Below are 24,555 nucleotides of genomic sequence, written 5' to 3' on the forward strand. Positions count from 1 at the left end.
CTATATGTGGCTCTGCTTACTGTACCTCGTTCCTCATCTGAAGAAGTGTGCATGCACACAAAAGCATACGTTCTGAATAAAGCTGTTGGTCCCAAAGGTGCAATCGACTCCCATTTTGATCTATCTGAGGGTGCAATCGACTCCCATTTTGATCTATCTGAGGGATACGTAACATTATCTGGCTGGATATGACCACAGGAAACGATGAGAAGCCACGGTCAATGTGGAAGCTCCAGTTCCCACCATTCTTCTCTCCCCAGGGAAGATTTCAAAGCAGGACTGATTAGCAGCTTTCATCTTGAAAGTCCCAGCCTTTGCCAGCTGCTCTGTTTATTGGGAGGAAGATCAATTCCCCAGATGACTTTGCTTGCACAGCTGCATATCAAAATCCAACTGCCTCCATAAGCCAACATTCTGGCCTTTGGGGGTTACGATTACTTTCAAGCTAATGTCCATCGGGGCATTGCTTCTCCTGCGACAGTCTTTTACTTGCTCAAGAGCCTCCACATTCGAATCCACAGGGCACATCTGCACCAATTATTTTCTGTGAGTCAATGCCAATTTGAGGCACCCAATACACATGCATATGCTCCCTAAAGTAGATGTACAGCTTCATCATTCCTCTTCTCCCTTATGCTGGAAAGCATGTGGAGAACCTAGATCTCTTATACACTGTTGGTGGTCCTGTAAATACATTTTAAAATTTTGGAATGATATTATTGAACAAATTAAACTACTTACCAACTGCAGAACCCCTCTAGACCCAAAACTAGTTTTTGCTAAATTTTTGGGAATGCCCTCACATTCCTGAAATCAGGCAGGAGTTCACAGCATATCTTTTAATGGCTGCAAAGTTACTGATTGCTCGACATTCGAAAACTACTACCATTCCATCCCTGGACCAATGGAAAGCAAAGGTTTGGGAATTAATTTTATTTGATAAAATATCTGATTCTATCTCCGGACCTGACTCCACCACTGCTATTTCTGATCTTTTAAATAAATGGTTACCAGTTTTGGATTATGATTGGAAATCGCATTCTTTTCAACACTTTCTTCTTGGATATCTTCATCACGCTCTTATTATGCTTTTTATGCTTTATCATTTTTAACCCTCCAAAGTTATATAGGTTCATTGGTTAGAGATAATGTGATATGTTTGTACTGTACGATCACTATGACTCTTTTGGTGATTATATTGTGTATCTTGCTATTTATTTCAGAACTAACTGTATATTGATTTAGGGTTTGTAGAGTCTTTCGGGATCAAGTGCCGTGTTCTACTGGAGAAAGTTTTCCTTCCAGACGTTTCGTTCTCAGCTGCGGAGAACATCCTCAGTGGCGTTGCAGCCGGAGCAGGCGCTCAGACCTTCTTGGCTGCTGTGTATTGCTGAGCGCCTGCTCCGGCTGCAGCGCCACTGAGGATGTTCTCCGCAGCTGAGAACGAAACGTCTGGAAGGAAAACTTTCTCCAGTAGAACACGGCACTTGATCTCGAAAGACTCTACAAACCCTAATGATGTTACCAGCCGTGAAAACCTGAAATCTTTGTATATTGATTTGTTTGGTATTAATAAAGTTTTGTTTAATTTTGTACAACACCGTAGTGTGGCATTTCTTAGGAGCAGAATGGAGTTCCAGAAGCAGGTACTGCTGCCTTCATCCCAAATGGCCTGACCAATCTGCTGCCAGCTGTATCTCACCCAAGCACACTTCTCAAAGACTCTGCTCCAGGGTGGAGGCTCCACCCACCTGACTTGCTTTCCCAGCAGCCATCACAGCCCTGATACAAACTGGATCCTATGGTTCTTAGGCAAGTTCCCTGCGGCTCTACAGATATGGGGAAAGCAGATCAGGGGAACTTTACCATGATTCAGGGTCAAACTTGTTGTGTAGTTCGGTCTGAGTGGCCATAAGAACATAAGAGAAGCCATGTTGGATCAGGCCAACGGCCCATCCAGTCTAACACTCTGTGTCACACAGTGGCCAAAATACCCAGGCGCCATCAGGAGGTCAATCAGTGGGGCCAGGACACTAGAAGTCCTCCCACTGTGCCCCGCCAAGCACCAAGAATACAGAGCATCACTGTCCCAGACTTAAGAACATAAGAGAAGCCCTGTTGGATCAGGCCAATGGACCATCCAGTCGAACACTCTGTGTCACACAGTGGCCAAAATACCCAGGCGCTATCAGGAGGTCAATCAGTGGGGCCAGGACACTAGAAGTCCTCCCACTGTGCCCCCCCCAAGCACCAAGAATACAGAGCATCACTGCCCCAGACTTAAGAACATAAGAGAAGCCCTGTTGGATCAGGCCAATGGCCCATCCAGTCGAACACTCTGTGTCACACAGTGGCCAAAATACCCAGGCGCCATCAGGAGCTCCATCAGTGGGTCCAGACACCAGAAGCCCTCCCACTGTGCCCCCCCCAAGCACCAAGAATACAGAGCATCACTGCCCCAGACATAAGAACATAAAGGAAGCCCTGTTGGATCAGGCCAATGGCCCATCCAGTCCAACACTCTGTGTCACACAGTTGCCAAAATACCCAGGCTCCATCAGGGGGTCCATCAGTGGGGCCAGGACACTAGATGCCCTCCCACTGTGCCCCCCCCCACAAGCACCAGGAATACAAAGCATCACTGTCCCATGGGATGCAAGGTTTTCTTGTCACTGGCACCGATTGTGAAACTCCCACCCCAGAGAGGTCTGCCTCACCTCTTTCCTGGCAATTTTCCCACTGCCAGGTCAAAACTGTTCATCTCAGGACAACTTTGTCCCTTATCTATCTGCTGACTGGCTGGCTCTCACTGGCTCTCGCTTCTCTTTTTCAGCCACCGCTGTCTTTTATCTGATCACTGACTGTAATCCCTGTTGGTTTTCTCTACAATGTTCTAATTCTTTTGTTAGCAACCTTGGGAACTTGGGAGAGGTCAAAAGGCAGGATAGAAACCTTTTAAAGTGAACAACACATCACACACCCTGTACCACCGGCCCCCCACTCCCACCCACGGACATATCCCACATCAATCTATCTTCACTTGCGTCTCACCCAGACACACACATGAAGCTGCCTTATACTCAGGGCTTTTTTTGTAGCAGGAACTCCTTTGCATATGAGGTCACTCCCCTCTTATGTAGCCAGTCCTCCAGGAGCTTACAGGGCTCTTAGCACAGGGCCTACTGTAAGCTCCAGGATTGGCTACATCAGGGATGTGTGGCCTAATATGCTACATAAAAAGCTCTGCTTATACTGAACCATCCTATTGTCTACTCAGACGGGCAGCGGCTCTCCAGGGTTTCAGGCAGAGGTCTTTCATATCACCATCTGCCTGGTCCTTTAATAATGTAGATGCCAGGGATTTGCTGAGCAGACAGGTTAAAACGGATAAAAGGAAGTACTTCTTCACCCAAAGGGTGATTAACATGTGGAATTCACTGCCACAGGAGGTGATGGCGGCCACAAGCATAGCCACCTTCAAGAGGGGGTTAGATAAAAATATGGAGCAGAGGTCCATCAGTGGCTATTAGCCACAGTGTGTGTGTGTGTGTGTGTATATATATTTGGCCGCTGTGTGACACAGAATGTTGGACTGGATGGGCCATTGGCCTGATCTAACATGGCTTCTCTTATGTTCTTATGTTCTTATGATAGAACCTGGGACCTTCTGCACGCAAGCCAGAGGCTCTCCCACTGACCCACAACCCCTCTCCCACCTCACTGCCCTGTCCACCTGATGAATACCAACGACCACTAATACCGTTGACTGTACCAAACCGCGTTCTTATACAATCATACATTTTAATACGATTTTGATACTTAGTTTGTAACATCAAAATCCCTACTGCAATTCTATGAGCCGCAAAAATCACAACAGTGTAAAGTGCCACACAAGCTGATTCTACGCTTGTCTTGAGGAAGTCTTTCGAAGTCCCAACTCTATGATCGAAAGGCAAAAGGTGCTTGCGCTGGTGGTATCCAAATGGATGTTCTTGATGGGTAGAGAAACTCTCCGTGCCTCCTCCGCACGGCAACCCTTCTGAATCCTTTCTCTGAGGCAATGACCACCCAGCTGGCACCAAAATAGATATTACCCAGTCACGAGGCTAGTCTGATCTTGCCCGCTCCTGGAAGCTAAGCAGGGTCGTCTCTAGTTAGCGCTTGGATGGGAGACCACCAGGGTCGCTACACAGAGGCAGGCAACGGCAAGCCACCTCCGTTTGTCTATACCTTGAAAACTCTGCAGGGTCACCGTAAGGCAGCTGTAACTTGAGGGCACTTGCCACCAGCAACAACTCTCAGCGCTGGACTCACACAAAGAAAGCTGTGTCAGGTGGCTGGGACCTGAGGAACACGCATCCTCCCCAGAGGCACTCAAAAAACAGATGCTCACCCCCTACCCACCTGTGTCCTTCCAATGGTGCGTGACACTTCCTGAGGATCCATTACCCAGCTATGCAGCTCCCTCTTTGTGACTGCAGACATTTCCAAACCACGCAGGATTTAATAACTCCCTGAAGATTTCTCTTCAACAGTTTCCGACGCTGTCTGGCCGACAGCTGCGTACAGGATGGGTAAATGCTAAGGTGCTAAAGATTCCACACACTTCCTGTCCCATTATTTCGGAATGCAAAGGTTTGCTCATTAACGGCTGCTATTAATAGCACTGACCGCTGAGCTTTAGCCATAGGTGAATCCGACGGAGGTACGTGAGCCCCGCGGTAAAAACCCACATTTCTCCCAGCGTCTTTGTTACAGTCAGGGGCACTGACTGCTGGGATTGTAGTGGGGTTAGGCATAATCCTATTTATATTAACATGGCTTTGTGTTCCAAAAGAGGTTCCTGCTTTACCTTGGCTCTACAGATGGAAAAGTAGCCGCACTTTGCAGGTAAAAGCTCTCGTGCAGTATTCCTTTCTCATACCTAAACTGCTGGATGGACTCTTCACGCACCTTTAAGGACAGGCGAAAAATGTTAAAAGGAAAGGAATCAGGAATCACCTGTCACTCTTTGAGCTGCTGAATCACAGCTGATCTTTCTTTCGTGAACTCCTTACCTGCAAAAGGACTCCACACCAATTACTGCATCTATACAATAGACCCAAGTTTGCTTTTTTTTTTTTTTTGCTGTTTTAAATGTTCAAGTTGAAATGGTCATTCAGACTTCGGGTGCCTGAGGACTGGTTGTGTTTGGCAGTGTCTACTGCCAGGCAACCCTCCTACAAGGAAGAAACGAGTTCTGCAGCACAGGCTCCGCTCTCGTTTGTCTTTCGCTTCTGGCTGCAGGGTTGAACTGGTGCAAAGTCGTCAGAAAGGACGGGCAGTGAAGGAAGTTAGGAGAGTCACGAGAAACTATTATTTTGGCAAGAGTAGCTACCACGTTCCCTGCCCTCACCACTACTTGGCACCAGTGTTCCCTTTAAGCTGAGTTAGCGTGAGCCGGCTCACAGATTTTTAGCCTCCAGCTCACACATTTTTGTCTTAGCTCGGGAAGGATGACTCCAGAACACAATAATTGATGCAGGAGCTCATAACTTTCATGCCAGTAGCTCACAACATTAATACCAGTAGCTCACAAAGTAGAATTTTTGCTCACCAGACTCTGTACTTTAGAGGGAACACTGCCTGGCAGTACTCTTCATCCACTCACTTAGGTCGTTTTCGCACTCACCTTAATCAGCAGCGACGACCCTCTTCACCGCGCAGGATCTGCGCGGATTTCGCACTAATTGCCGCGGAGCACCCAGAAGAGCCGGAAAGTCCCGGCGCTTTTGCGGCGCAAACGGAAACTGGTTTTTGGCGGTTTCCGTTTGTGCCGCAAAAGCGCTGGGACTTTCCGGCTCTTCTGGGTGCTCCGCGGCAATTAGTGCGAAATCCGCGCAGATCCTGCGCGGTGAAGAGGGTCGTCGCTGCTGATTAAGGTGAGTGCGAAAATGACCTTAGTCATGATAGGCACCTAAGGAGAGCAGGGGAGGTGGATCTGACTAGGACATCCCAGGTTCAAATCGCCATGAAACTTACTAGGCCACCTGGCACCAGTGATCCTTTCTCAGCCCAACTTGCTCGAAATTCCTTGGAAGAAGGTCAGGATGAAAACTGCACCACACATGCAAAGCCTCAACACAGAAGAAACTCTCCAGTTTGTTTAGTTTTCCTAATTGCCCCACCTATTTCAATAGAATCCAAAAGACGCATGTAATTAACTACACTAGAGTTTTTGGTTTAGTCAATTTCACATTGTAGGGCACCCTGTACCTTTTCCTCTTGGAAAAAAAAAACTTGGAATAAGGTAGATACCGTCTCACCCTTTCATATAACAATAAAACTGCCAGCTCTCAAAATAGTAGGCGCTGTGGTCTCTGTGACAAGGAAGATCTCAAAGGGGAGAGTTAGGATTCTGGATGGTCCAGATAGAAGGAGAACACTGTTATCTGCTGAGAAAGCCCATATTAAGGATTTGATGTGACATAAACCTTCATTGCATCCGATGACGTGGATTCCAGCCCACAAACATTTATAATACAATAAACCCATTCGCTTTTAGAAGGCCACACGATGCCTTTTCATTTTAGATCATGAAAACATTATCTCAGCAAAACCAGCAAGTTTCAGATACGGTCTGAGAGGACAAGAGCGAGGCCTTGATGATGTAATCCAGATTAAAGCAAAAAAAAAAAAAAAAAAACCCAAAACCCAGTCCTTTCCCAGTAATTTTGGCAAAATTTTGGCAAAAGCCTCCTCATATTCTGCAACCAGGAAAAAGCCCCTCCAATTCTGTGATGCAAATAAATTATATCCATAATGCATGTCCAAATAATGAATTCACTTGTGTTTTTACATCATTGTTTACAGCACTGTTTGTTTCTCCTTCTAGCCAAGCTTGGATCTCTTGGTCTTTCCGCCAGCTCCATCCATCCACTGGGTGGCCAAGCAGGTTTCTGTGTCGTAAGCAAGACACCTGGCTTCTGGGTTCAAGCTATTCGGAGTCCTGACTGCCCAACTCGATGAGCCAAGCAACGAAGCTCAAGACATTAATTGCATCAGGACATAATGTGGTTTAAGGCCTCGCATGGTTTCTAAGCTCCCAGACATTATCTTAATTAGATGATCTCAGTAATCTGCAAGGCACAGCTCGGTCAATTTGCAGAGTTGTTCTTGAAAGCAACCAGCAAGGCCACAAAGGGAATAAAAAAGTTTTACAAATGCATAACTGAAGAGGGGTTGGGAGAGGTAAGGCCTTCAAGGAATTACAATAAAATCATACTGAGCCTATGGTTAATCCTGGTACCCACCTGGAATTACATCATGGAGTAAAAGGACAGGTCCTCTTGTAGATCAAAAACTGGCTACCGGTAATTAATAGGAAGCAGAGAGTGAGTATAAATGGGCAGTCTTCGCAGTGGAGGACGGTAAGCAGTGGGGTGCCTCAGGGCTCAGTACTGGGTCCCATGCTCTTTAACTTGTTCATAAATGATTTGGAGTTGGGAGTGAGGAGCGAAGTGGCCAAGTTTGCAGATGGCATTAAATTGTTCAGGGTGGTGAGAACCAGAGAGGATTGTGAGGCACTCCAAAGGGGTGTGTTGAAGCTGGGTGAGTGGGCGTCAATATGGCAGATGAGGTTCAATGCGGCCAAGTGCAAAGTAATGCACATTGGGGCCAAGGATCCCAGCTACAAATACAAGTTGATGGGTTGTGAACTGGCAGAGGATGACCAAGAGAGAAATCTTGGGGTCGTGGTAGATAACTCACTGAAAATGTCAAGACAGTGTGCGGTTGCAATAAAAAAGGCCAACGCCATGCTGGGAATTATTAGGAAGGGAACTGAAAACAAATCAGCCAGTATCATAATGCCCCTGTATAAATAGATGGTGCGGTCTCATTTGGAATACTGTGTGCAATTCTGGTCACCGCACCTCAAAAAGTATATTATAGCATTGGAAAAAGTGCAGAAAAGAGCAACTAGAATGATTACAGGTTTAGAACACTTTCCCTATAAAGAAAGGTTAAAATGCTTGGGGCTCTTTAGCTTGGAGAAACGCCGAGGTTTACAAGATAATGCATGGGATGGAGAAAGCAGAGAAAGAAGTCCTTTTCTCCCTTTCTCACAATACAAGAACTCGTGGGCATTCAATGAAATTGCTGAGCAGTCAGGTTAAAATGGATAAAAGGAAGTCCTTCTTCACCCAAAGGGTGATTAACATGTGGAATTCACTGCCACAGGTGGCGGCTACAAGCATAGCCAGCTTTAAGAGGGGACTGGATAAAAATATGGAGCAGAGGTCCATCAGTGGCTATTAGCTACAGTATATATATACATATATATATGTGTGTGTGTGTGTGTGTGTGTGACACAGAGTGTTGAACTGGATGGGCCATTGGCCTGATCCAACATGGCTTCTCTTATGTTCTTATGTGACTCAGAGTGTTGGACTGGATGGGCCTATGGCCTGATCCAACAGGGCTTCTCTTATGTGACCCAGAGTGTTGGACTGGAGGGGCCATTGGCCTGATCCAACATGGCTTCTCTTCTGTTCTTATGTGACACGGAGTGTTGGACTGGAGGGGCCATTGGCCTGATCCAACATGGCTCCTCTTATGTTCTTATGTGACACAGAGTGTTGGACTGGATGGGCCATTGGCCTGATCCAACAGGGCTCCTCTTATGTTCTTATGTGACACAGAGTGTTGGACTGGATGGGGCATTGGCCTGTTCCAACAGGGCTTCTCTTATGTTCTTATGTGACTCAGAGTGTTGGACTGGATGGGCCACTGGCCTGATCCAACATGGCTTCTCTTCTGTTCTTATTCCAGTCACATCTGTCAGTGAGTAAAAATGTCAGCATTTCATTTTGGGGGAAGGACAGTGGCTCAGTGGTAGAACATTTGCCTTGAATGCAGAAGATCCCAGGTTCAATCCCCGACATCTCCAGCTGAAAGGACCAGGCAGCAGGTGATGTGAAAAACCGCTGCCTGCGACCCGGGAGAGCCACTGCCCGCCTGAGTGGACAGTAGTGACCTTGAGGGCCCAAAGGATTCAGTACAAAGCAGCTTTGCGTGTTCACCATCCACCTCCTTCCTGGTTTCTCTTCAGAATGTGATGGGTTAACTGTCTACAGGATAGTAACTTGCAAATTGCTGGATAGTCGGCCTGGGGAACTTAGAAAGGCAAAATACAAACCGCAAAGGGCCACAACTGCTTTCCAATTGGCAAGCCAGAGACCTGGCGAAGGTGCCAGGTATGAGTTTGCCCAGAAACCAACAGGTGGAAACTCATGACAGAGAGCCTTCTATGTCAAAAGCAGTAGTAGCTGCATCTTAAATAAAAGGCCATGGGCGAGGCACTTGCAGCTGGTTGTCTGCAGACCTTGTTCTGCAAAGAATTAAGCTTTTGTGTGGCCCAAATCGTTATTTATTTTTAGTGCGGCATTCTGTAGATCGGGGCCCCCAACTTTTTTGTGCCTGTGAACACCTTTGGAATTCTGACACAGGGGGGTGGTCAAAACCACAAAATGGCTGCCACTGGAGGTGGAGCCAACCACAAAATGGCTGGCACAAGAGGTTGAGCCATATACAGAGGAAGCGTAAGTACGAGGAGGAGAAGTGTAATTGAAAATACACAGGGAGAGGGAGGTGAGAGAGAACAAAACACTGGGGTGGCAGCTGTGATGTTATTTTAATCTGCACCGCTAATTAGATCTTCAGAGGCAAATCGGAAGCCCTGTTTAACAACAGACCCACCTGGCCCCACCCACTTTCTAAAAACACTTGCTGGGCACCAAGAAAGGTATCGGCAGGTGCCACGACGTCTGGTTTGAATTCCGCCTCCTTCATGAGCTTGCTAGGAAATCTACTGAAAGCCATTCTCTTGTCACCTTCAGCCCCTTACCTATAATATTGGGGATGGGGGGATGTCTTAATACTGGTCAATTTTACTTAATGTTCGCTGATGGTTTGGGGGCAAAAAACTGACAGCATCCCGAAGTTATCGTTTCTACTACAGCCAGACTGGTATATTTGCTGCATCTAATTTTGTTTCACTCTGTAGCTCTGACGACGGGAAGGAGTCCATCAGAATGACTGCGGTGGGGCTATGGAGTCTAAGACGCGAATCCATCTCAGAATTTCTCCCCAGCCTGCGATTATTCCTCTTTCTGCCGTTACTGCTGTTCCCTGACCACCTCACGCTCAGCAGTGCCTAGCAACAGGTTCTGTAAGTTTAAAAATAGCTGGAACACTTCTCTTCTGATTTTTAGCCCGTTTCCAAGGAGAGACGATCGGGCACCAATCAAAGGAAGGATGGCTGTCAAGTCTACAGTTTAGCTACACGGACTCAGTAAGCAATTACATGGAAGTTGTTGTTTGCATAGAGGCCAAGCGCCCTTATCTGGTTCGTTTCTTAAGAGATCAAGCCAAGGCATGAGGGGTATGCCAACAAGCAATTAAGAACTGGCATTTTTCCCCAAAAAACCATCTCCCCACCCCCACCCCATCTTTGCTGGAAATTTGCTCTTTTATCTCAACGGAATCGGCTCTGCTACGGGCTCGTGTCTAGTTATGCATCTCCTCCCGTCTGCAGGATGAAAAGTCCCATTGCAAAATAATTAAATTTGTTAAAGATCAATTGTGCTAGGCTTCATAGTCTATAACGCTGAATCCTGTCATTCCCCACCCATGCCTCCAGCCACCCACTTAACAAGCCAGCGGGGTTTCTCCTAGGACTTTTTAAAGGCGAAGGGTTTTAATTATTATTTATTTCTTCAAGCAGAAAGCACATTTTCATATTCCTGCTCTTGATTCCCAAAGAACAGGCAATGCCCTATGTGGCCAGACCTAGCTGACTGCTTACTGCTAATGCCTTGGAGCGGGTGGGGTTTTTTTTCTTTCACCAGAAATCTCAACTGGTTCCGCCGCATCAAACAAATCAAAGGAGTGTTTGAATGCCTGTTAAATCATATCTCTCTCTCTCTCTCTCTCTCTCTGCCACATCATTTGATGCTTTAGAGAAGGAAATAACTTTTCCCCTTTTTCCACAAAGGCCCCAGTTACAGGGTCATGATAAATGGAATTAATGACTTTAAGATAATATGGTCATCTTTCCCCTCTCAGACAGCGCATGGGAGAAGCAAGAATTATATTTATTATGATATTGGATTTCTCTGTTTCTCTGGGGAGTTCAAGGTCCTCGGTACACGCTGATCTTTCGAGGCTGGCTCAAGGTCATCAAGAGAAGCTTACAACCAAGCATGAATCCGCACTCAGGGCTCCCGAGGCTAACTCTCTGTCCACACAGCGTACGGGCTCACAGCTCATGACCAATGGCAAACAAGCCTCTCTTCATAAATCCTCCACGCATGTAACATCCTAGCTGGAAGCATCTGCTGGGCACTCTGCAAACAGATGGGCCAGCGACAGGCACCCTCGATAAACTCAGGATCGGGAATCTTTTTAAAGGCACCAGTGTTACCCCCTTTATAATAAAAGGGAAAAGAAAAAAACTAGAAATAATAAAATCAGAATTCCAGCACAAAAGAACTTATTTAGGAGACAGGAAGGCTACAAAAAAACCCCTGAATATAACTCAAAAGAACCGACTAGAGCGGGGGCGTCAAACATGTGGCTCAGGGGCCGAATGAGGCCCCGGGAGGGCTCCTATCAGGCCGCTGAGCAACTAGCTGTCATCTGCTTCCTTCTCCCTCTCGCTTGCTTCCTTCTGCATCACAGCTTGCTCAATCGCACAGGAGCAACAGAGCAAAGCCTCTCTTCCTTCTATTGGCTGAGGCTCCTCCCCCTATGATCCCCTGGAGAAGGAAGGAAAGAGCCAGAGAAAACCCCACATCCCCCCTTTGCCCATTTCCCTGGGTCCCATGGGAGAAAGACAAAAAAAGCACCTTTAAGATCAACGAGAGCTAATGTTTTAAGCATGTTTTAAACTGTTGTTTTTTTAAAAAAAAAAATCTTTAATTGTGTTTGTCTGTCTCCTTCATAAAGTTTATATCTCTGCTACCTAATCCTAAACGCATGGCCCAGTCCAACAAGGTCTCATTTATGTCAGATCTGGCCCTCATCAGTACAACAGCCCTGGACTAGAACCTTTTGCCCCAAACGACGGATCATCCAACTAACTTCAGTCGTGCTGATTTCTGAGCTTGCATTTCCTTAACAGAACCGAGAAGCCTGACCGTTGACCAGATTCTATTGCCCAAGTCTCTGCTCCTTGCAATATGTCGCTTATGTCAGCAGCCTAAGAGCCCCGTCCCGTTGGGAGACTAAATTATTAAACCGCCACAAAGAGATGAGAATGCGTTTTCGAAACAGCCTGAAAGCGCCCTAACTGCACAGCAGACTGACTAACTACTGCGAGGGGGGGGTGCAATTCCCAGAAGGTAGCCACCAGCTTTTAAGCTGCAACCACTCAGATCTAAGAAGAGGCAGAAGTCACAGGATCGTTTGAGTCCGCAGATGCTTAGCAGAAAAGGGGTATGTACTCAGCAGGGCTCCTGGCTGATACCTCAGAAGTCAAGGATGATGTCAGTGAGGAAACAGCTTTTGACAGGTTCAAAAAAGACCTTCATTCCCCAGGAGGCAACAAAGACCTCTTTAAGCCAGGCTTGGCAGTGAATGGACTGGAAGGGTGGCCCGCAGCCAGCCAAAGGAGAGATGGGTAGGGACAAAGGAAATCTATTCAGCTACCCCATCTGACAAAGTCGGAGATTCCCAAGTGCCAGCCACAGACTAACAGCAGCACTGCAACTGAGACCCGGAGCCAAATCCTCTTGAAACCGCAAGTGGATTTGGGCTGGAAGGAGCGCCAAAGCAAGACAGGGATTACTCGACAGCCGCATGTTCCTCTGAGTGCGTATATGCTGTATCGATGTACCTTCTCATTCATCTTTGTGAACTAAGAGGTGTCATTTTATTTAAAAAGAAAAATTAGCATGTTTTTCGTCCTGTGGAGTGTTAAGGATGTAATTTTGAAATATGGTGAGAAGCCTACAGAAGAAGAAGATGATGATGATATTGGATTTATTTGTTGTTTTGTTGTTCAGTCGCACAGTCAAATCCAACTCTTTGCGACCCCATGGACAAAGTCACGCCAGGCCCTCCTGTCTTCCACCACCCTCCAAAGTCTGCTAAAATTCGTGTTTGATACATCAGTAACACTGTCCAGCCATCTCCTCTTTTGCTGTCCCCTTCTTCTTTTGCCTTCTGTCTTTCCCAGCATCAGGATCTTCTCCAGGGAGTGCTCCCTTCTCATTGGGTGGCCAAAGTATTTGAGCTTCAGCTTCAGCATCTGACTTTCCAGGGAACAATCTGGGTTGATTTCCCTTAGGACTGACTGATTTGATCTTTTTGCAGTCCAAGGGACTCTCAAGATTCTTCCCCAGCACCATAGCTCAAAAGCATCTATTCTTCTGCGCCTATACTATACTATACTATACTATACTATACTATACTATACTATACTATACTATACTATACTATACTATACTATACTATACTCTGAATCTCAGAGCGGTCGCAATCTCCTTTACCTCCCCCCCTCCCACCCCACAACAGGCACCCTGTGAGGTAGGTTGGGCTGAGAGAGCTCTCCCAGAAACTGCCCTTCCAAGGACAACTCCTACAAGAACTATGGCTGACCTGAGGCCATTCCAGCAGCTGCAAGTGGAGGAGTGGAGAATCAAACCCGGTTCTCCCAGAAAAGAGTCCGCACACTTCACCACTACACCAAAGTGGCTCTCACAAGGACAGCTCTGCCAGAGCTCTGACTGACCCAAGGCCATTCCAGCAGCTGCAAGTGGAGGAGTGGGGAATCAAACTGGGTTCTCCCAGAAAAGAGTCCGCACACTTAACCACTACACCAAACTGGCTCATAAGAAAATGTGAACAAAAGAAACACACGCTCATTATGTTTTGTACTGTTTCTAGGTGGTTCCCAAGATTTTTCAAGACACTTCCTGATGTGCTTGATGTTTGAGGGCAGTAATTACCAACTATGAATTCTACAGACTTAGTGGGAAGTGTCAATTGCTACGAGACAGCTGTCGCACACCTGTGAAAACAGTAAATTTGGTAATGCGTATAAGCAAAGAATGCAATTAGTTGCATCTTTCAGCTCAGGATGTTTTTCCCATTTGCTCTCTGGTGCCTAACCAGTTACTCACTCCTGCTTCCCTCAGTCATTGACACAGTCCTTCTTCCAACAGACCTGCTCTACCAGCATATGACAACTCACATTCTGGCTCCATGCACATGGGTCTAGGACAGCAACAGTTTCAAAATGAGGTGAACTCGTTAACAGCTGCTTTAAGGAGGTGTAGTAGAAGTGTTCCTAACCTGAACGGCCCAGGTTTGTCCAATGTCACCAGATCCTGGAAGCTAAGCAGGGTCAGCCCTTGTTAGTAAGAACATAAGAGAAGCCATGTTGGATCAGGCCAATAGCCCATCCTCTCCAACACTCTGTGTCACATAAGAACATAAGAGAAGCCATGTTGGATCAGGCCAATAGCCCATCCTCTCCAACACTCTGTGTCACATAAGAACATAAGAGAAGCCATGTTGGATCAGGCCAATGGCCCCTCCAGCCCAACACTCTGTGTCACATAAGAACATAAGAGAAGCCCTGTTGGATCAGGCCAATGGCCCATCCAGTCCAACACTCTGTCACATAAGAACATAAGAGAAGCCATGTTGGATCAGGCCAATAGCCCATCCTCTCCAACACTCTGTGTCCCACAGAGGCCAGAAGCCAGGTGCCATCACTGGGGCCAGAACTCCAGAAGCCCTTCCAATATTGCCCCCCAGGCACCAAGAATACAAAGCATCACTGCCCCAGACAGAGCATTCCAACTATACTCAGCTAATAGCCACTGATGAACCTCTGCTCCATACGTTTATCTAATCCCCTCTTGAAGCTTTCTATGCTGGCAGCCACCAGTGAATTCCACATGATAATTACTCTTTAGGTGAAAAAGTGCTTCATTTTATCTGTTCTAAACCTACTGCTCGCTAATTTCATTGACCGTCCACCAGTTTTTGTAGCATGAGAAAAGGGGAAATGTACTTCTTTCTTTACGTCCCCTGCATAATTCTGTAAATCTCTGTCATATCACCCCTCAGTCATAGTTTCTTCACGTTATTAAAAAGCCCTGACTTCTTTAACCTTTCTTCATAGGGTAAGTGTTCCATCCCTTTTAATCATTTTAGTTGCCTTTTTCTGCGCTTTTTCCAATGCTCGAATATCATTTTTGAGGTACAGTGACCAGAACTGTACACAGTATTCCTTGTATAAACTGATGGTGCGTAGCCCACTACTTACCACCACCCGCTGTGAAAACTGCCCATTTATACTCACTCTCTGATTCCTGTTAATTAACCAGTTTTTAATCCACAAGAGGACTTGTTCTCTTATCCCACAACTGCTGGGTTTACTTAGGAGCCTTTGATGAGGAACTTTATCCAAACCTTTTTGAAAGTCTAGATAAACAACATCTATTGGATCACCCTTATCCACAAACCCTCAAAGAACAGGTTAGTGAGATAAGACCTTTCCTTAATAGCTTTTGTTCATCAATGTGCCGATCTATTCTATTTATGGCCTACTAATTCTTTAATAACAGGTTCTACTAACTTACCCAGTATCACCGTTAGACTGACTGGCCTGTAATTTCTCAGATTTCCTCTGGAACTTATTTTAAAGATAGGGGTTACCTTCCAGTCCTCAGGAATGGAGGCAGATTTTAATGATAGAATGCATATTTTTGACAGGAGATCCACAAGTTTCCATCTGAGTTCTTTCAGAACTCTTGGCTTTATGCCAACTGGGTCTGGTGATTTGTCAGTTTTTAATTTGTCCATCAGAATAAACATCTCAGGACAAGCTGAATACTTGGATGAGACCACCAAAGAGGTCCAAGGTCGCTATGCTGAGGCAGGCAATGGAAACCACCTCTGAACATGTCTTACCCTGACTTAGATGGCTACCCAAAGGAAAAAATTCTAAAGCTGGGAAGCAGGAAACACACACACACACACTGTGTTGTTTTTTGTTCAAAATTAGTAGGTTGATGGTACACTTAAGAGGATACTCTTGGCTAATTTTTAAATAATTTTTGACAACACATGGGAAAGGAGGACTTCAGAGGACAAGATGGACACCATGAAACAAGTTCAGAAAATTATGGGAAGCCACTGCATTGTGATAAAGACCTCCCCCTGGTCCATTCACCATCCTATCCCTTACTAGAAATTAGCACAAACAAAACAGAAGAAAAAATTGTTGTTGTTTTCCCCCTGAAAGTTCATCAGGATAGCACCAGGAGACAGACCCACACAGAGACCTCATCGCTATTTTAGGTGTTAAGTAGAGAATGAGAACACCACCCACTTTTGATACAGAAACAAGGTTGTTCTTGGGTCTGGTCTAAGGACAGTTGGTTCTTGAAGAGAGTTCAAGAGAATTCAGCTGGTCTAGGGTGCAGCAGGAAGAAGAAGAAGAAGAAGAAGAAGAAGAAGAAGAAGAAGAAGAAGAAGAAGAAGAAGAAGAAGAAGAAGAAGAAGAAGAAGAAGACAAAGAAGAAGACAAAGAAGACTGCAGATTTATACGCTGCCCTCAATCAGAGACTCAGAGCGGCTTACAATCTCCTATATCTTCTCCCCCCACAACAGACACCCTGTGAGGTGGGTGGGGCTGAGAGAGCTCTCACAGGGGCTGCCCTTTCAAGGACAACTCCTGCTACAGCTGTGGCTAACCCAAGGCCATTCCAGCAGGTGCAAGTGGAGGAGTGGGGAATCAAACCCGGTTCTCCCAGATAAGAGTCTGCACACTTAACCACTAAACCAAACTGGCTCTCTGGGTCACTGGGCAATATGTTCTTCCAGTGTTAGAAGTTCTTCATGGCTGCTGGCCACAGAAGAGCCTCTTGCAGCATCAGGTAAACACCACCATTAGCAGGATCCAACCCACGGACCTGAGAGCAATCACTGAGCACTGGATGAGGAGTTAAGACTTTGATCCAGGTTAGAATATCTTTTTGTGGGCAAGTAATTTTGATGGAGTTGCTTGCCAAGAATGTTGAACTTTTATAGGCGGTGGAAATCTCCCATAAAGGCTTTAAATGTTATTGGCACATGCTTTGACTGGTGCCCTTAGGGAAGTCATTTGATCCCATGAAGCCCAATTCCATGCGTAAGAACATAAGAGAAGCCATGTTGGATCAGGCCAATGGCCCATCCAGTCCAACGCTCTGTGTCACATAAGAACATAAGAGAAGCCATGTTGGATCAGGCCAATGGCCCATCCAGTCCAACGCTCTGTGTCACCTAAGAACATAAGAGAAGCCATGTTGGATCAGGCCAGTGGCCCATCCAGTCCAGCACTCTGTGTCACATAAGAATATAAGAGAATCCATGTTGGATCAGGCCAATGGCCCATCCAGTCCAACACTCTGTGTCACATAAGAACATCAGAGAAGCCATGTTGGATCAGGTCAATGGCCCATCCAGTCCAACACTCTGGGTCACATAAGAACATAAGAGAAGCCATGTTGGATCAGGCCAATGGCCCGTCCAGTCCAGCACTCTGTGTCACACAGTGGTCAAAAAAGAAAGGAGGTTCACAAGTGGGGCTAAAAGCCCTTCCAGTTTGCCCCCCCCCCCAAGCACCAAGAATACAGAGCATCACTGCCCCAGACAGTTCCAATAATATGCTGTGGCTAATAGCCACTGATGGACCTCTGCTCCATATGCTTATCCAATCCCCTCTTGAAGCTGTCTATGCTTGTAGCCCCCACCACCTCCTGCGGCAGTGAATTCCACATGTTAATCACCCTTTGGGTGAAGAAGTACTTCCTTTTATGCATCTTTACTGGGAAGAAAACTTCCATGAAGATAATTATCATTAATAACAATAAATGCATTCCATCAAACTTGCTCTTGGTCAGTATGGAAAAAGAGATACTGAAGGACAATCTGTCGAAGGAGAACCCATAATGGGTTGTTTCAGAGGTTTAGCTGTGTCGGCCTGCAGTAGGATGGATAGATTCAAGTCCCAAGGCACCTCAGAAACCAACCAGGGTTCCAGGGGATGACCTCTTAAGAGTCAAAGCTCCCTTCATCTCTGTCACATTGTGGGGCAAGATCAGGCACTGTTTTCCCCACCTTTATTGCCACTGCCGCTACTACAGGTAAAGCCTAACTTCTCCCTTGGACTGCAAGAAGATCCAATCAGTCAGTCCTAAGGGAAATCAACCCTGACTGTTCCCTGATAGGTCAGATGCTGAAGCTGAAGCTCAAATACTTTGGCCACCCAATGAGAAGGGAGCACTCCCTGGAGAAGACCCTGATGCTGAGAAAGACAGAAGGCAAAAGAAGAAGGGGACGGCAAAAGAGGAGATGGCTGGACAGCGTTACTGATGTAACTAACACGAATTTGAGCAGACTTCGGAGGATGGTGGAAGACAGGAGGGCCTGGCGTGACTTGGTCCAGGGGGTCGCAAAGAGTCGGACTCGACTGTACGACTCAACAACAGCAACCTCTTTCTCATGTGGGTTGCCCAAAACCCGCCTCACAGGGGTATTGATCAGTTACCACACCCAGTGCCAAGCGGGTGGGTAAGAAGGACTTGTGAAGACTCCAATCCAATCCAAATACCTTTATTGGCATAGAAATAAAAAGTACAGCATAGCAAATTTACATGGCGTTTCAGCTATAAAAACCAGCCAAACATCAAGAAGGGGAGCTAGTCTTTTGCTCCCTGATTGTTATGGCAAACCAAAGGTACTTTGCAACCAGGCTTGTGATATAGGAACATTGGTCAGATAGCAGGAAAAAAACTAACTTCGCTTCAGGTAATCCATAAAAATTACACAAAATAGGTTTGATTATATAGTCCTGCACTTCCCCATAAAAATCACAATAAAGTAAGACATGGGCGACCGTTTCAAGGTGCCTTCCATTACATGGGCAGACTCTATCCTGCTAAGGGGTGTTGGCAAACCTCCCGGACAATACCGCTGAGGGTAGAACATTGAGTCTTGCTAAGATAAAAGAGCGGCATAACTGGGGTGAAATAACCTGGGAAAGGTAGGCAGCAGGCAGCCCATGATCTGGGAAGATATCAAATGCTAAAAGGGAACAAGTTTTATGTCCAGAAGAACAAAGGGACTGTTTCTCAGTCTCTAAGAGCCTCTGTTTCAGGTTAACTCAACTTTATTTCTACAAGGCACAAACTCAGGGCTTTTAAATGGTAGCAGGCGTTAGTCCTTAAAGAAAAACTGAAAGTTTCCCTGGAGCATACAGAAAGCTCTTGGTTCTCCTTATGCGTCTCCAGGTTGTGTTGCTGGTTACGCTCAGAAGGGATCTGCGTTTGCAAACGACAAAAGAGGGCAACAAGCACTCATGATGAGATGAAGGCTGCGAGCAGCCACCGGGGGCACCCCCACAGACAACCCACGCAAAGCAGCAAGGTTAAGTAAATAGTGTGCTGTGACCTCCACCCTTAGGCAGAGAGGGAAACTGCAGCTCACCCAGAGCATCTAGTCCAAGCCGGCCTCCCGTCTTCTCAGCTTACGCCAGCAGGAAACCCGTTCCCAGCGACACACTTCGGCTGCGCTATCACAGATGGCATTTCAGCAAAACAGCACATGCAACAGACCGGCTGGACTTGGCTTCATCGATTAGAAAACAGGTTGGAGATTGCCTCCCCCTCCCATGCTGTCAGCCAGCACAGAATCAGAGAATCATAGAGTTAGAAGGGACCTCCGGGGTCATCTAGTCCAACCCCCTAGGCACAATGCAGGAAGCTCACAAACACCTCCCGCTAAATTCACAGGATCTACATTGCTGATAGATGGCCATCTAGCCTCTGTTGAAAAACCTCCAAGGAAGGAGAGCCCACCACTTCCTGAGGAAGCCTGTTCCACTGAGGAACCACTCTAACGGTCAAGAAGTCCACAGAATCCTAGAGTTGGAAGGGACCTCTAGGGTCATCTAGTCCAAACGCCTGCACAATGCAGGAAACTCGCAAACACTTCCCCCTAAATTCACAGGATCCACATTGCTGTCAGATGGCCATCCAGCCTCTGTTGAAAAACCTCCAAGGAAGGAGAGCCCACCACCTCCTGAGGAAGCCTGTTCCACTGAGGAACCGCTCTAACGGTCAAGAAGTCCACAGAATCCTAGAGTTGGAAGGGACCTCTAGGGTCATCTAGTCCAACCGCCTGCACAATGCAGGAAACTCACAAACACCTTCCCCTAAATTCACAGGAGCCTCATTGCTGTCAGATGGCCATCCAGCCTCTGTTTAAAAACCTCCAAGGAAGGAGAGCCCACCACTTCCCGAGGAAGCAGTCTCCTCTTCCTTTAAAGGTTTCACTTGCCTCCTTGGGGGGGGGGGGGGACCACAAAAGGATGCATCTGAAATGGTGTTTTTACCCCAGCATGCCAATTTCTGATTTCTCTGACTGCTTAGGCCTGGGGAGTGGGGCAGACAAGGAATTATGCTGCAACGCTTTCTCAAGGACTCTGCGTGCCCATAAACCAGACTGATAGCGTTTCCAGCACCAACCCTTATTAACACTGACACAAACCTGCCAGTTCCACAAAGTAGAGTTTCCCTCCTGCCGTCGCCGCGTCTGTATTGCTGCTGAGCTGGGCTATGCAGCAACTCAGCGCATAAACAGAGGGAAATCGCTGAAGCAAACTCTCCCAAAGTAACAGCAGTGCTCTGCAAAGCACCGGTAAGGATGCCCAGCGTTCCCTGTCCGGTCCCCCAAACCTCACAGCCTCTCGGAGGACTTTGCGAGAGAAGAGATTAGAAAGGATCTCGTTTATTTACCTCTGCGAAGCCCTCGTGCAGAACGTCCAACAAATTCCCTCGGGCCAAACAGGCAAGCATTCTTCAGAAGCCCGGGGTTCTTCTCCAAGCACGTAGTAGAGCAAATCCTCCGGCCTGGGGCACGACCTCCCCCTCCTCCTTTCCCTCCTAAAGACAAAAGACTGGGAGCTCATGGGAGACCTCATTCATAGTCCCATATGTGCCGCCCCGTTACTGCAAGCAGGATACTTGAGCCAAAGTCAAGACTCACACTGGGCATGCTCGGGAAGAAGCCGCTGGGGGGAGCAGCGGGGCGAGATAGATGTCGCGCCACATGGTTCCTATAGAAACGCCTCCGCTTACCCAGTGTAGCAGGCCTAGGAACCGGTCAGGGAAAACATCTGAAACCTATTTCTTTCCACAGCCTGGCCCCCTCCATCCGCACAGCAGACCGTGTACCAAGTTACAAGAAAAGGCGGGGGGGGGAGGGGGGAGACAGAGAGGGTACCAAAGCTGCCTCCGCTGAGAGCTCAGAGTAAAGCAAGGCTAGAAATTGCAAGCCAACTCTGAAACTCCGTAGGTAAACTTTACGGAAAGCTGAAAAGACGGGACAGAAAGCAGATGCAACATGCTGGATCCTATCAGATGAATCTTATAGGGCTGCCAGCTCTGGGTTGGGAAATTCCTGGAGATTTGGGGGTGAAGCCTGGTGAGGGTGGGGTTTGGGGAGGGGAAGTGTGTGTGTGTGTGTGTGTGTATACACACATATATTGGCCACTGTGTGACACAGTGTTGGACTGGATGAGCCATTGGCCTGATCCAACAGGGCTTCTCTTATGTTCTTATGTGACACAGAGTGTTGGACTGGATGGGCCACTGGCCTGATCCAACATGGCTTCTCTTATGTTCTTATGTGACACAGAGTGTTGGACTGGATGGGCCATTGGCCTGATCCAGCATGGCTTCTCTTATGTTCTTCTGTGACACAGAGTGTTGGACTGGATGGGCCATTGGCCTGATCCAACATGGCTTCTCTGATGTTCTTATGTGATACAGAGTGTTAGACTGGATGGGCCATTGGCCTGATCCAACATGGCTTCTCTGATGTTCTTATGTGACACAGAGTGTTGGACTGGATGGGCCATTGGCCTGATCCAACATGTCTTCTCTTATGTTATTATGTGTCACAGAGTGTTGGACTGGATGAGCCACTGGCCTGATCCAACATGGCTTCTCTGATGTTCTTATGTGACACAGAGTGTTAGACTGGATGGGCCATTGGCCTGATCCAACATGGCTTCTCTGATGTTCTTATGTGACACAGAGCGTTGGACTGGAAGGGCCATTGGCCTGATCCAACATGGCTTCTCTTATGTTCTTATGTGACACAGAGTGTTGGACTGGATGAGCCACTGGCCTGATCCAACATGGCTTCTCTTATGTTCTTATGAAGGACCTCAGCAGGGTAGAATATCGTAGAGCCCACACTCCAAAGCAGCCATTTTCTCCAGGGGAACTGATCTTTGTCATCTGAAGATTCCACGGATCTCCAGGCCCCACCTGGGAGACTGGCAACCCTAGTTCATACCCTGCTGTTCAGGTATGCTGTATGCCACCAGCAAGGGGAAACCATTCCAAAAACATAGGGATATCTCTGCCCTCCAGTTTGGCAAGCAATCATTAAAGGAGAAGCTGCAGCAAAGTTCAGGTTTGTCCCTCTATCCTAGTACTACTCTTTGTGCATGTTTCCAATAAAAGAAGAAGTTATTGGATTTATATCCCATCCTATACTCCGAATCTCAGAGTCTCAGAGCAGCTCACAATCTTGTTTATTTTCTTTCCCCACAACAGACACTCTATGAGGTGGGTGGGGTTGAGAGGGCTCTCACAGCAGCTGCCCTTTCAAGGACAACCTCTGCCAGAGCTATGGCTGACCCAAGGTCATTCCAGCAGCTGCAAGTGGAGGAGTGAGGAATCAAACCCGGTTCTCCCAGATAAGAGTCCGCTCACTTCACCACTACACCAAACTGGCTCTCACAAGGACAGCTCTGCAAGAGCGATGGCTGACCCAAGGCCATTCCAGCAGGTGCAAGGGGAGGAGTGGGGTATCAAACCCGGTTCTCCCAGATAAGAGTCCGCACACTTAACCACTACACCAAACTGGCTCTCCTTCCCTCAGCATTTTTAAAAATAGTCTGAATTCCCAGAATTGTAGCTGTACATCCATTACATCACATGTTAAAAGGAGACTGGGGCACAAAGGAACAGAATTTGGGGTGAAATTGAAACTGCAGAAGTTATCTAAAGGATCTGAAACACTTTCCCCCTCCACATCCTCTCAAAGAATCGAGAAGACATTAGCTAGATTTGTATGAAACTTAAGTTTTTATTTGGGTTTCAGAAAAAGAATAATTATAAAGAGGTTCGAATAGTCAAGAAGGAAAACTGCTGTCAGCAGGATGAAAAATTATTCACCCAGCCTAGACCCAGGAAACGTTTAAGAAACACGAGTGCAGTGGTAATCTGGGCTCCCAGGAGGGGGGGAGGGGGAGGGACAGTATGACAAGATGTATTCAGGGCAGACGACATGAAAGGAGCTCCTGCAGACCAAACTCTTTTCCTTCTGGGGCTGTGACTTCCATCTCCTACCCGCTTCCTGAAAAATATAACTGCGATTCTTGCAGCGCTGCTTGGAAAACTGACAAAACCAGATGTCAGTTATGCAAGAACAGCCCTGGGACTGTTCCATCCCCACGCTCTTGAAATCGCTAGATAATAATTTCATGATGTGAACTTGGCTGTAGGCTCCTAAACAAAACAACACTCTTAAAACAAAGCCTTTTCCCCCCACTAATCCTATGAGCTGTTCCTTAGAAGCGAGTCCTGCTGAGTACAATGGTACTAAATAGGCACCCCTGGAGTTAGAAGGCACAAGGAACCGGGAGCAAAGACAAATGCACGGATGGGAATGCTGCTTGCTTCCTCTTGTGTGTCCTAAGAACATAAGAGAAGCCACGTTGGATCAGGGCCAATGGCCCATCCAGTCCAACACTCTGTGTCACATAAGAACTTAAGAGAAGCCCTGTTTGGATCAGGCCAATGGCCCATCCAATCCAACACTCTGTGTCACATAAGAACATAAGAGAAGCCATGTTGGATCAGGCCAATGGCCCATCCAATCCAACACTCTGTGTCACATAAGAACATAAGAGAAGCCATGTTGGATCAGGCCAATGGCCCATCCAGTCCAAAACTCTGTGTCCACATAAGAACATAAGAGAAGCCATGTTGGATCAGGCCCAGTGGCCCATCCAGTCCAACACTCTGTGTCACATAAGAACATAAGAGAAGCCCTGTTGGATCAGGCCAATGGCCCATCCAATCCAACACTCTGTGTCCACATAAGAACATAAGGAGAAGGCCATGTTGGGATCAGGCCAATGGCCCCTCCAGTCCAACACTCTGTGTCACATAAGAACATAAGAGAAGCCATGTTGGATCAGGCCAATGGCCCATCCATCCAACAACTCTGTGTCACATAAGAACATAAGAGAAGCCCTGTTGGATCAGGCCAATGGCCCATCCAGTCCAACACTCTTGTGTCCACATAAGAACATAAGAGAAGCCATGTTGGATCAGGGCCAATGGCCCCTCCAGTCCAACACACTGTGTCACATAAGAACATAAGAGAAGCCATGTTGGATCAGGCCAATGGCCCATCCAATCCAACACTCTGTGT

At 47.0% G+C, this 24,555-nt stretch overlaps 1 protein-coding gene across 1 annotated transcript in view; it reads right to left on the reverse strand.

Annotated features, from left to right (window-relative positions):
* Positions 1–21,096, reverse strand: part of LOC132571849 (dixin-like) — a 48,002-nt gene extending 26,906 nt beyond the window's left edge. The window contains exons 1-2 of the mRNA XM_060238643.1: positions 21,088–21,096; positions 19,299–19,361 (exon numbers count right to left, since the gene is read on the reverse strand). Of these exons, the coding sequence (XP_060094626.1) occupies positions 19,299–19,361; positions 21,088–21,096 (72 nt within the window). The remainder of the gene's footprint in view (positions 1–19,298; positions 19,362–21,087) is intronic.
* Positions 21,097–24,555: the final 3,459 nt, after the last annotated feature.

The sequence above is a fragment of the Heteronotia binoei genome, chromosome 5 (genome assembly GCF_032191835.1).
Source record: "Heteronotia binoei isolate CCM8104 ecotype False Entrance Well chromosome 5, APGP_CSIRO_Hbin_v1, whole genome shotgun sequence".
NCBI classification, from domain to species: Eukaryota; Metazoa; Chordata; class Lepidosauria; order Squamata; family Gekkonidae; genus Heteronotia; species Heteronotia binoei.